The sequence below is a fragment of the Botryllus schlosseri genome, chromosome 15 (genome assembly GCF_051294905.1).
Source record: "Botryllus schlosseri isolate E-star chromosome 15, Bs_hap1, whole genome shotgun sequence".
In the NCBI taxonomy this organism is placed as follows: domain Eukaryota; kingdom Metazoa; phylum Chordata; class Ascidiacea; order Stolidobranchia; family Styelidae; genus Botryllus; species Botryllus schlosseri.
Genome location: NC_137250.1, coordinates 6849030 through 6861664, shown reverse-complemented (window position 1 = coordinate 6861664; position 12635 = coordinate 6849030). Strand labels below are relative to the sequence as shown.

Sequence of the window (12635 nt, the reverse complement as noted above, 5' to 3'; positions counted from 1 at the left end):
TAATCTGGAGAGGCCGAAATTTTCTAGTTTTGCGACTTGGTATGTACACTGTACAATAGGGCTCTTCAAAAATGACTTTTTTTCTCAAATCGTACTGGCTACTTGATAAAATTGTTAGGTTACCTAATTTAAGCCTACACACAAAATTTGGTTCAATTGCAGCAAGTAACCGCTTTGCTACAGGAGAAGAAAGTTTCTATTTATTATATAAAAATAGATAATAAAAAATTTGAAAATTTTCTGTTCACCCATGACAGTGTTAGACTGTCTATAAAAACGATGCTCACCAAATATGGTTCAATTCCAACCAGTGGAAGCGGAGTTATTGCCGTCGAAAATTTTGGATTCGAATAAAATAGTATTTACGGTGAGCACAACCATAATAAATAAACAAAGAATCGGTCACCGTAAATACTATTTTATTCTAATCCAAATTTTTCGACGGCAATAACTCCGCTTCCACTGGTTGGAATTGAACCAAATTTGGTGAGCATCGTTCCTATAGACAGCCTAACACTTTCATGGGGTGAACAGAAAATTTTCAAATTTTTTATTATTTATTTTTATATAATATATAGAAACTTTTTTCTCCTGTAGCAAAGCGGTTACTGGCTGGAATTGAACTAAATTTTGTGTGTAGGCTTAAATTAGGTAACCTAACAATTTTATCAAGTAGCCAGTACGATTTGAGAAAAAAAGTCATTTTTGAAGAGCCCTACTGTACAAGTGTACAGCTTGTTATATGCTGACGCATGAAAGGTTAGATTTTAGCTATTACGTAAATATTGAAACAGTCGATCCGAGATTGGTTTTAGATCTACAGACATATGTAGACGTTTAGGCTATATTGTCGTGCGCCAGTCTTTGGCCTAACTTGGTCAGGCAAATATTGAAACGGTCGATTTAAGGTTGGTTATAGATCTACATGTTGACGTTTATATTGCCTTGCGCAGCTCCTTAGGCAAACTTGATCACATCAGTCACGGGGTTTCTCTGAAATATTCCACGCTAGTAGGCGGTGGTAATAATATTCCAACGTCTGTTCTCATAATAAAATAATAGCCTGTTCGCGGCGTGCCGACTGACATAACCTATTCAAAGTTCTTTTCTCTCGAGAGGCAGCCAGGCGGTGTTATATTAAGGGCTCTTATTGTCGAGCGATTGACCGTAGCCTGGTCTTACGCCGGCACTCCATTGCGTACATGATAGACTCTGCCTTTGTCTGAGTTCTGAGGTGGATTGCCGTCGTGTATAATGCTGTTATGGCATCTGATTTTCAATCCAAACAAAGTCAGCTTATGGCAACCTTTGAGGACTGTGATTCTGTGGTGTACCAAGGAATAACTGAGCCGGCTAAAGTATACGATGTCACGCTGCCAAGAGACCGGGCGCAGTCAGCCAGCGCCCCGGGTGTCGGTAATTTTAGCACGCTCAGTTTAGTGGATACCATACAGAACAATCTGCAGCGCCGACAGTCAACAGGAATAATCGCAGAAATGGGCTCGTCCGCAGGTAAGAGTCACGATGCATCTACGATAGATGTAGCCTTCAGCCATGATTCTGAGCCTACGCTTGGTTCGGCACAAGACATCAGCCTTGATTCGGATCCTAGACCTGGATCAGTTGAGGTGTGTGGTGATCCTGCGTTGGAAGAAGCAGAAGGGATATCCCACGCTCAAACTGTTACTCAAATAAACTCTAACTTTGACGCCGGTTGTGAAAGCTGTAATAGCAACGCCGGTGAGCTATCAGTAAACGTCAGTTTCGCTAACATACTGGACGAATTTAAACCGGCTGCGATCCCTGCTTTTCGCGGTAAGTCACAGAAGACACAGCGCGATAAAAACCCTAATCGGACTTCCAGTTCGCCGAGGTTGAACTTAACTTTAACCGGGATGAAAGCAAAGCAAATCAACCGCAATTCGCAATCGGCTAACAGCACTCCGAGAGTTGTTTCGTCACGTATGCAGAGACAGCGCAATCCTAACGCAATGAAATCTCTAGAAGAGCGCATGTCTTCAGCGCAGAGAATTGGCGGGAAAAAGCGACCGGACTGGAATCAGAATACCACCTTTTCGCAAGACAGAAACGGCAATAGGCAAGCGAAGCTAGTGCGTAAGCCTTGTCGACGCGTTAATATTCTGGCGGCTATAAAACCCAGCAATGTCGAGGACGAGAAGAAACGGTTTTTCGCGTCCAATTTTTCGGTCAACCCGCTGTTCGAGTACCGGTACCCTGCAAACGAAGCCGCCCTGGCGCGATACAACAACGCGTCGACTTTGTATCTACAAGAGGTTAGTTTATCGCCACTCCACTGCTTTTGTTTATAAGTATAGTGGGAAAGGTGCACCAGAGGTGGGCTCTGGTCAGTGGTCAGTAGTCATGGAGTATCAGGGTTCATATTTTGATATTCGAAAATGAGGACACTTTCTACAAGTCCCAAATGAGATATTAGCGGACCAGAAAACGCGAGACCCGCTTCCACGTGAAATCGGTTGGCATTGTATTTTTTTGTCGAACTTGCCGTGGCTGCTGTCAAAATGCAGATTTCGCTTCATTCATGGTATTTTCGAGTTGTCCGTATACAATCGCTTTGCTGTCAATGCTTACGAATTGCTAAAAATGAGGACATTTGGGCGTCCTCGGAGGACATTTTTTTCGATTGCTTGAAAAAGCAGAAATGTACGGCGTTTCTTCTACTTCTACTTAGGTAGCAATATTGATCACTTCGATAACGTTATGAAAATGATTCGTCAAAATCACACGCTCTCCACAGTCCACATTCATTTCTCAGATATGCGATATGATCCTGTATCAGCGACCGAGATCTTCATCTGAACATTGTCACCTGAGCCATTTTATAATGTATTCTAAGGCAAAAGGACGTTTCCATAAATACGATCGTTTACTTTTGATAAATCATAAATAGCTCACCGCGCCGCTGTGGTTATATGATATTCGCCGGCGTGTTTACTGAAGCCGCAAGAATACACAGTCTTTGTAACTATATCTACCGGCTCCGTGGAGCACATGTGACTGTATAGGCCTGTGTTTGCCTCTTTGGCGGACGTTATTATAGAAGTCGTTACTGTTACATTCCTATATATTGTGTCTCGTAGGATCAAACCGAGGGCACGTTTATTCTGATCCGCCCATAATATCTGGTCTGATTGCTTTACGATTGCTCGGCTATCGAGTACATGTTTCGGGTAGATCTTCGTGAAACCTAGCACCGGTACATGGTTTTGATGACCAGCTATGAAGGAATTGATTAATTTCGACTTCAAGTCATAATTGATAAATTTGTACAGGGCATTCCACGATTAATATGGATTTCAATGCGCAAATATTAATTCGGGATTGTAAAACGCTTACATTGAATTCGTATGGCGGTCGGAGGTTGTCACAGTGGTCAGCGTTGCCACTCTCAAGTGAAGGTACAAATAACACCGTAAATTCCCGCTCGATTACATGTAGCAGTAGCAATTCCAAGGACGTGTCAAAATACTTGAGTAGAAGTATATAATGACGATATGAAAAGGACTCGGGTAAGCAGTACCAAAAAGCAGGTTTGGTCGATGGTGGACAACTAGAAAATTTTCAGATTTTACAAATTATATTGGAATTGGAATTACTAAATTACAAGAACTTGGATATCAAAGTTAAATCCGCTTTGGAAAGAACACCGCAAAAATCAAGTTCATTTCGCATCAAACCAGAATTCAATCTTGTGAGCACGAGAATGGCAAATGTCTCTACACCACGCTTGACTTGTTTCACAATATACGTTTCTCCGGTAGCATTTCCAGAAATTGAAATTGAAATAATTAAGAGCATAACAATATTTCACTAATTATATTAGAACTAGATTACCGGCATTTTGCTGTATTTAGTCAAATTAGATCGGGATACCGTATGTCCTGTTTCAAGAGAATTTGTCCTCTTTTTTCAAAGAAACCGAAATCTTCTCGGAGGACGCCCACATGTCCTCTTCTTTCGGAAATCGTCCTCTTTTATTACCGCGAGTGTTAGGTGATGACATGGAGACAACTAAAAGTGGTAAAAAAATTGGCTTTTCGCACAATTGACACAAGCTTTGACTAAAAAAGGTCAACTCAACGTAAATCAACCGCGGAATCAGGCTCGGAAAAATGACCTTTTTTTGTTGAACCCACGACCGGTCACGATTCTCCCGTTTCATTGTATGCTAATGTCAGATGTCAGGAATGTCCTCTTTCGCGGATCTCAAAATTAGGTAACCCCGAATTTAACAACTAGAAGTCTAGAGTTATCGAGTGGTCAAGTCAGCTCATATGCCGGTGCATTCCAAAACTCAACTCGCGTTCATGCTTATCAGGCCACTGCAATACTACACCGCGTGCTGAAACGCTACGGAAATTACGAAAAGTTTGAAGCAGCCACGGGCGGTCGCGTTCTTTCCAAAACGGAGATCTGGAACACGTGAGCCATTCCCGTGAGCTGATTGGATCGTATCGGTGACGTCATAATGTTTACATTTAGCGTGAAGCGTTATTTGGAGCGCGAGGGATTTCTGGGCGAGGTGGTGGTCGATATAAGCAACGACTTGCTTTCGAGAGCGGCCATGACTATCAACGGTGGCAGGCCTACTCTCAGCATACGAGAATCTTCGGCACGGGAATTCTGGGTGGAAGGATTGCTACGCCATGAGATAGGTAGGTGACACTATACAATACATTTATACGCAGATGGAGTCAGAGTTGGCTGATCAATACGCAAGCTATCTATCTAGTCCAGGGGTGGCCAACCTTTTCAGCCAAAGGGCCACATTCGATTGACGAATTATTGCGGTGGCCACTAGCCGAGCGAAGCGTGAAAATTGTTCCAAGTCCATTGGTCAATAATATTGTCACTTGACTATATTGCGAGCCTGCTGTATATCGCTGGGCTCAGTTTGCAAGGACACGACTATTCGGCGCCTGGACAATGGACATATCGATATCGAAAGCTTCGACCATGCAACGTGCGTCAATCATTTTGTGCCTAGGTTTCATAGTCGACGGGCTTTCTGTGAGCGCAAAAGCAGGTGGCATATGCTGAACGACACTTTGTCTCCTAATCGCTAATATAATTAGACTCAATCTGATACATTAAGCGCTCATTCATTTTCACAAAGGGGTAACAATGATAAAAGCAAGAAATCGGGTGACATCATGTTGCGCAAAGCGTCTAGAAAATTTTTACTTTTGATAAATCTATCGCAAACTATTCTGCTTTATTGTAGTGTACGAGGATCTACCAAAATGTGACTGGCTCTTGGATCTGCCAATGCGTCGGAACTGATATTTTAGTCGTCACATCTCAAGTGTTGCGGCCGGACTAATCAGATCTGTGCAATCCATTTTTGATAATATTACTATTTTCGGAAATTACCTCGCGGGCCACTCAAAACCTTCTTGCGGGCCACATGTTGTTCGCGGGTCACGGGTGGGCCGGCCCTGATCTAGTCCATCAGATCTATACACAATGAGATGGCGATATGATGAAGATAGGTGTATGCCGAAACTACTTTGAGTAGTTTCTAAGTGGAAGTAGAAACTGAAATGTATGTAATGTACTCAAGTAAGAAATTACAATGGGTATATTTGGTCGAGGGCAATGTTCCCTCTAAGCTGCGCACCTGCGCAAATGCGCAGTGCTGACACGGTCTCTGTGCACAGGCTGCGCACAAAAAATCCGAAGTGATGGCTTTTCTTGTCGTTACGCACTGTTGTCCAAGGTTCTGTGCAGTGAGTTGGTGAGTGTGCGCAGGAACGTCAAAAATTAGAGAGAACGTTTGTCGAGGGGTCGCATAATGTTAGCAGTTTAATAGAGCTGGCTACTTTCAAAATTGACAGATGGGCCTTAGCGAATAACACCAAATGACTGAAGACACTATAGTCTCTAGAACAGTGGTTGTGAAGTGAAACTGGCGCTTTTGTACTTCTATAGAGTACAAGCACTTCGTTACCGACTATCTCTGATTTACACATGATGCTAATTCTCGTGAACTCGACATGTGTTACCATTGCTGTTTCTTCTAGGTACGCACCATCTGCGCTTCCATAACAACAGACAACAGACCTGGTTTAACTTGAATGTAAGGCGCCAGCTGGAACTACAACCGGCTAATCCCACAGAAGAGGGGCTCGCCAGCTTACACAGCGTTCTTATGCGAAAGTAAGTAGTCTTATCGTTACTCCGTGTGAGTCTTCAGTGCAACAAACATAATAAACCTGAATATCTAGGATTATCCTCCGAAATATTTCCACTCAAAGGCATATTAACTTGTAACGTAATGACTAACTAGTTAGGTTGAGCACGAGATTGACATCATGTGATGGGAGTACGAACGGCGCCATTAACAGTAACACCCGGGTAGTTCCGTTTTTATTACCTGTAGTGAAGATACGGATACATTCATGGTGAGGTAATAAGGAATGTGTCTGGACATAGGATCACTTTTTAACAAGTTCATTCGCTTTTTTATTGCCATGTTTGTTGGTGGACATCCGATTAAATGACTTCGAAAGTCGTTTCGTTTTTTCATTGTATCGCGATACTTCAGGTAGTTTGGATTGATGAAATTTTTTATCAAAATAATTTTGATTTCGAGCAAATCTATTGATTTATGATGTATTTACGTCTAAATGTCCCAAGAAAATGTACACTCGCCCACGCCTGTTCCTTAAACAAGCGCATCACCTAAGGCCACTGGCGTTTTGGCAACGTTCTCAGGTCAACTAAATTTGCGCAGCTGTCTCTTACATTTCCTTAATCACTAACATCAACCCGATAGCAGTTCAAGTGCCATTCGCTTTTGACCCGTCTCGTTCGTCATTCGTTTCAAGTGGTCTCGCCTGACGCGTGTTTTATCTCAGGGATCCTTCTTTATGGCGAGCGGCGATGCTCTACTACACTGCCCACAAAGCGTCTCAACTCTCGTTCGTGGAGCTGTTCAAGGATCTCGGCCAGTTTATCGACAGTCCGGACGTAAGGTGGGATTACTGCCTGAGAACAAAGCGAGGGCAAACCGACACTTCGAAACCGGGTAAGTTTTTTCAGTGAACCTGAATTAGAACTATGGTCAGTAGTGCTAGCGCTGGTACAGGATTTGCCAACTTGCACGACTTTCTCACGTGACTTTGTTTTAGACTACTTGCACTTCGACTTTAGCAGATTTTCAAACTACAAACTACTTACTATTTATTCTGAGGATTTGTCACGTAAATAGCAATATAATCTTCGCTTCTAACGCAAAATGACTGATGAGAAGGGCAATTTTGTTTTGACCTAAAACGGGAAGGAAGATTTTGACCTAAAAAAATCAAGAGTTTGACCTCGTATATCCAAATTAGGTGTTTTCGCACATAATGTTAGAATTGTACTACTTTTCTTCATATCTGGTTGGAACTGTCTGTCCTTACGAAAATGGTTTGGCCTGAAAAAAATCTTTGACCCTAAAACTGACAAATTTTTACATGGAAACTAAATCTGAACCTATGAAGAATTCCAGTAGTTACATCGCACATTATGGTAGAAATACCTAAAAATTATCGTAGTACAATGAAAGATACTTTCCTACATTCTCGGGTAGAAAGTGTCTGTCCTTACTAAGTAGCTTGCCAAGAATGGAGAAAGAACGTTCAACAGCACCATTTGTTGGCTGGCAACACGGAAGTTGTGCGTACGCTGCTGCATGGTGACACACCGTGTTGCTTCATTCTGACAATCTTGTCTACATCACAATTTTTCATCATGCGCTTCTTGATATAAGAACCAATGCCCACGCGGTCTTGCTTCAGTTAGGACATTGCGGTACGTTAAGCATAACACCTTGTCATTCTATTTGTTTCATTTGAACGTGTATGATTCACAATGAGGAGACAATGGGCCGTTTATAGCGGTAGGCCTATTAAGTAGGCTACAAGCTGTAAAATGTCAAATGATAAGTTCACCGGCAGTGTAAACATCTACAGTAAAACGAAATGCACGTTGCAAAAACATTTTGACTTTGTAAACAATTGTGACATGTCAAAAAATCGCCGTACTGATGAGTAACGTAAAATCTTTACTCAAATACAAGCACTATTCAATTGTGTACTGAAGTTCTGTACCTCCACGAAGCTCTGCAACTTCAAGTATAAGTAGCGATTTCGAAGTAATTGAAAAAGTAAGTATTATCTGAGCCAGGGGCTCTCGACCGCAGGTCCGTAGCATGTTTCCTGTCTACCTGCCAAGTATATATCAGAATTTTATATCTCAATTCCAAAGTGCGAAAATTTGTAACGCTTGTCCATTAATTAGAAATAATATATTACGAAATTTTAAACTGCTGTATGTTCACATCTACCAGTTGCAATAATCGCCCCAAATTTGGTGTTCACCGTTTTTTTAGGCAACCTCACAATTTAATCAGCGAATCCCGGAATCCGAAAAAACAAGTTAATTTTGAACAACCCTTCTGACCACCAGAGTTGGATCAATTGCATTAATTCAGTCAATTAAATTACAATTACAATTACTCCCTTGCATGCTTCAATAAAATTACAATTACTCTATGCTAAAAAATATCAAATTAAAATTACAATTACTGTTAAACATGTAATTCAATCATTATAAATTCAACACCAGAAGAGAGGTGCCCTTTGACAACCGCAGTGACGTAATTAGCAACGATCACAAGCTATTCATGTTTCATTCATGATACGTAGAATACCCTTTAATTAAAAAAAACTCTAACGTTTTCGAACTATTCCTAATCATGAGTACTGAAAAATACAAACGCAAAAAAATGTTTTAAGCGACTGTTAACAATCAAAAGTTTGAGCGACTGGCAACGACTAACAACGAATAGGCTCAAAGACAGGCAATGAAATGTAACCAAACGAATACACAGAGCTGAATAAGGCAAATGAAATGCAATTGGTAAGGCGTCGGCGATAATGATGATAGCGATAAGGTGTGTGAAATTAAAATCAAGATAAAGGGAAAGAAGCTCACGATGACTTCAAATTATAACATTTTGGTTCGCATTTGCATTTTCACATGCTCAAAAACTGTTGGATTGCATTTGATATAGGGTGCGAAAAGTTTCAGGCCCCTGTAAATTTGGCTAAGATTGAGGATGAGATTGGGAGAACATCTCTTCAAATGCGTGATTAAGTTTGATGAAGCCTTGGTTGAAAACTTGCATTTATTTTTTCAATTGTTGCTGCAAGCCTCAGTACTGGTCAAAGAATTTAAAAAAAACTCTGACAGTGGTGTAGGAATGGTTCAGCGCATCAGGTTACGGAAGAGTTTATTTGCTATTCATCCATTTTTGAATTATTACCATTTATACTATATTGTAATTTACCAAGTTTTCTGTTGGTATTGAAGTATGGGAAACAGTTTAGCATGACTGAATTATCTAGTTAACCTGTCACGCATAGCGCACCTATGTAAACAGGCCTAATTATTTTATGCTGTGCTTGTCCGGTTTCAATATTAATGTACTGTAATTGAAATTATGATTAGGAAAAATCTTTATCCAATTACAATTACGATTACAATCACTTGAAATTGTAATTATTGCATTCAGCTCAATTACAAATTACAATGATCCAACTCTGCCGTGTATACGTATTCCTATCTCTGTGCATACACAATTCCATCTTTCTACCCTATCAGGTTGCTTTTGCAAAGACCAAGTCTACCTGACTGGCATTCTGGCGCTGTTGCAGCGTCGCAAGACGCTAGACTTTCACATGCTGTGTGTTCTGGGCAAAGTCTCGCACGAAGATATCGACAGATTGCGCGACAAGCACACCGCGGAAGGCACGAAGATACCTTCCTTTATGAAAGATATCGACGAATACCGACGTAGGTTGGACTATATCGTTCACATGAACGGGTTGGAAAGGTTTGTAGATCCTCACGCGGACAGAGACGAGGACAAATAGAAGTGTTTTATATTTCCGCCAATTTTCAGATTTGATGGTTTTACACTGTTGATATCGCTTTATAATACGTCATCCGACAAGTTGGTTTTGTAGACTGTGCATGATTTCTATTAAAGTGTGTGATGCCGAGAAGTTCAGTATATGCAATATTTTTTTATCTATTAAACTCAAACGTGTATACCTTTGTGTTATATTGCTAGGGCTGGACATGATGACGTCACAACAGTATGAGTGATGTGGTAAGTTCCATACTGTGCCTTCTATCCGACCACAGAGAATGTAATGCCCGTTCCATATCATATTAAAGATTATTCGGTATTTTTTCGACCGTACATATATGGTATTGCACTTTGTGACATTGCTGTGGTTTGATCATGACTTCAAAGACATGTCAGTTCACTAACGTGAGTAGCTTTATATAGGGTTACCATATTTAGAGATCCTAAAAGAGGACGCTTTTCAAAATTTCTGAAAGCTCTACTACCATCAAAGAAAACAGGTGATTTTGAAAACTTCTATCAATAGTACTGCGGTGACTAAAAAGCCATCAAATCGACTCCCGAATTACACGCTATTTACGATACTTCTGTGGTTTGTTTGTGGTATTCATGGTGTTAGTCCACTACTATGGTCAATTGATTATTTACACCAGGCCGATATTCCTTATTTTTGATTCCGAATCTGCCGACTTGTAGCACGGCACACTGCTAGGCTTTTTGTAAGACACCGCTTACGCGGATGAGATGGCGAGGAAGAGCCTATAGATAAACAACCTCCAACACGTAGGCTAGGTATGAATTCTAGAGTCGGACTAGAGCTCACAACCCATTGGTGTTGTAGCTGTGGATTATATCACTACACTATCTCGCCATAATACTTATGTGGTGTTGACTAGGGCTGGGCACAATGATTATAGTACTCGAATCTGAATCGAGTATTAAATCTAATGATTCGAGTCGAGTAGTAAAAGGTGATTTTTTTTGAGTACTGAAATCGTATGCTCCAAGTCAATATGAGTAAGTTTTTCAATGAAAATGATAATTCGATACCATTTTCCACTGTGGAAGCCTTGAAACTTCGATTGGTCGCACACCAGCATACGTAACACATATTGCAAAGCTACAAATTACCTTTACATGGTGTACGATAAGCTTTGTATTATTTGTGGTAGGATAAAAGTTCATATTTGAATTTTGTCATATCCCAATTTCTGCTGTGACGTCATAATAATCGATACTCGACGACTCGAAGAATAATACCCGATTCAGCGAATTGAATCACTCGGCTACTGGATTTTGCCCATTTTGCTGACTTTATAAAAAGGTCATCACTATATGACTTGAATCCCGCATTACCTCCTTTTCTATTATAATTCTTGCCAACTCTGTAGTTCGCTGTGTCGGATTTGAGTTTTTGGTCGCATTTAAATACTCTTTCTGGAAGGAGAGGGGCAGAGGACAAATTCCCAATACAGAGGACATTAAGAAGTTCTCCGAGGACACTTTCAATATCATGCAGACAGAGGACAAATCCTCTTGAAAGAGGACGTATGGTAACCTTACTTTATACTTGTGTCGTTGGCCTATATTGCCGAGATAGCGTAGATAGCGTCGGGTTGTGGGTACGAGCCCGACTGAGGTCGACTCCAGAATTCCTACCTAAGTGTTGGTGGTTTATCTAGGCTCCTCCTCGCCATCTGAAGTGGACTGTACTACAAGTTGACTGATACGGAATCAAAATAAAGACAACCGGCCTGGTGCAAATGACCAATGACCATAGTAGTGGACAAACACCATCAATACCACAGACAAGAACAGGAACAAACATTTCTACTTTTTCAGAACACTCAAACAGCTTTTGCCTACCTCCACTATATTTACTCAAGTGATGATTGTGTGTTCCACTCCACGTAGGTTTTCATGAATATACTTTCAACTTACTTAGAAATAGCTACTACTTTTACTGGAGGAGAAATTTACGACGACACGCCTACTTGAGTTCCATCTATATACTCTGACCAAAAACTAGGCTACTCAGTTTCCGTCTAATGAAGTCTGCCGCTCTGTCCGTTTACAACAGCACTTCTACATGGACGGATTTGTTGGTAAAAAGCAATTCCGAAAGTAGCCACCTTCAATCAAGGGGACTTGCAAGTCAAAATTTTAATGTTTTTTTTTTCTTCGCTGGAAATATTAACATAATATCCATACCTTTACCTCATGGCTTTACCTCACCCAAAGCATAACTTAAAATTGTACTATTTCGATTTTGCTCGGCACCCGTTTAGTATCTTTTATTACTGGTAAGATTTTGGTTAATAATTTTCTCCATTGTAAGATTTTGTTGAATAGGTACACGATAAATCTAAAATTTATCAGACATATGTGTCGCATAGTATTCACTTATAGTTTTTGAAAAGCTAACATCAAGACCTATGCTATGCTAATAGTCGTGTGGCTTGAACTACAGAACTTCACAGTCAACTATTTGAAAAATAACCTGAAATTCTAAATTTTGACATTTTGAAATTAAATTTCTTCAAGATCGGCTGCACATATTCTTTCAAATTTTAGCATAGTATGAGACTATCCTAGTGCGTCTTAATGAAGGCGTTAGATTGGAAAAGGTGCACCACAATTATGAGATTTTATGTTCACCGCATCGGTGCATTTT

At 40.6% G+C, this 12635-nt stretch overlaps 1 protein-coding gene across 1 annotated transcript; it reads left to right on the top strand.

Annotated features, from left to right (window-relative positions):
- Nucleotides 1-574: 574 nt before the first annotated feature.
- LOC145457542 (microtubule-associated tyrosine carboxypeptidase 1-like) lies at nt 575-10140 on the top strand. Its single transcript, XM_080335762.1, has 6 exons — nt 575-2294; nt 4358-4461; nt 4522-4694; nt 6063-6198; nt 6900-7069; nt 9691-10140. Exons 1-6 carry the CDS (start codon nt 1263-1265, stop codon nt 9960-9962), a joined length of 1887 nt encoding a protein of 628 aa, XP_080191888.1. The 5' UTR covers nt 575-1262; the 3' UTR covers nt 9963-10140.
- Nucleotides 10141-12635: the final 2495 nt, after the last annotated feature.

Coding starts and splice junctions, on each gene's coding strand:
- LOC145457542 (XM_080335762.1), top strand. CDS start 1,263: ATGGCATCTGATTTTCAATCCAAACAAAGTCAGCTTATGGCAACCTTT. Junction 4,695..6,062: donor ATTGCTACGCCATGAGATAG/GTAGGTGACACT, acceptor TGTTTCTTCTAG/GTACGCACCATCTGCGCTTC. Junction 6,199..6,899: donor CACAGCGTTCTTATGCGAAA/GTAAGTAGTCTT, acceptor GTTTTATCTCAG/GGATCCTTCTTTATGGCGAG.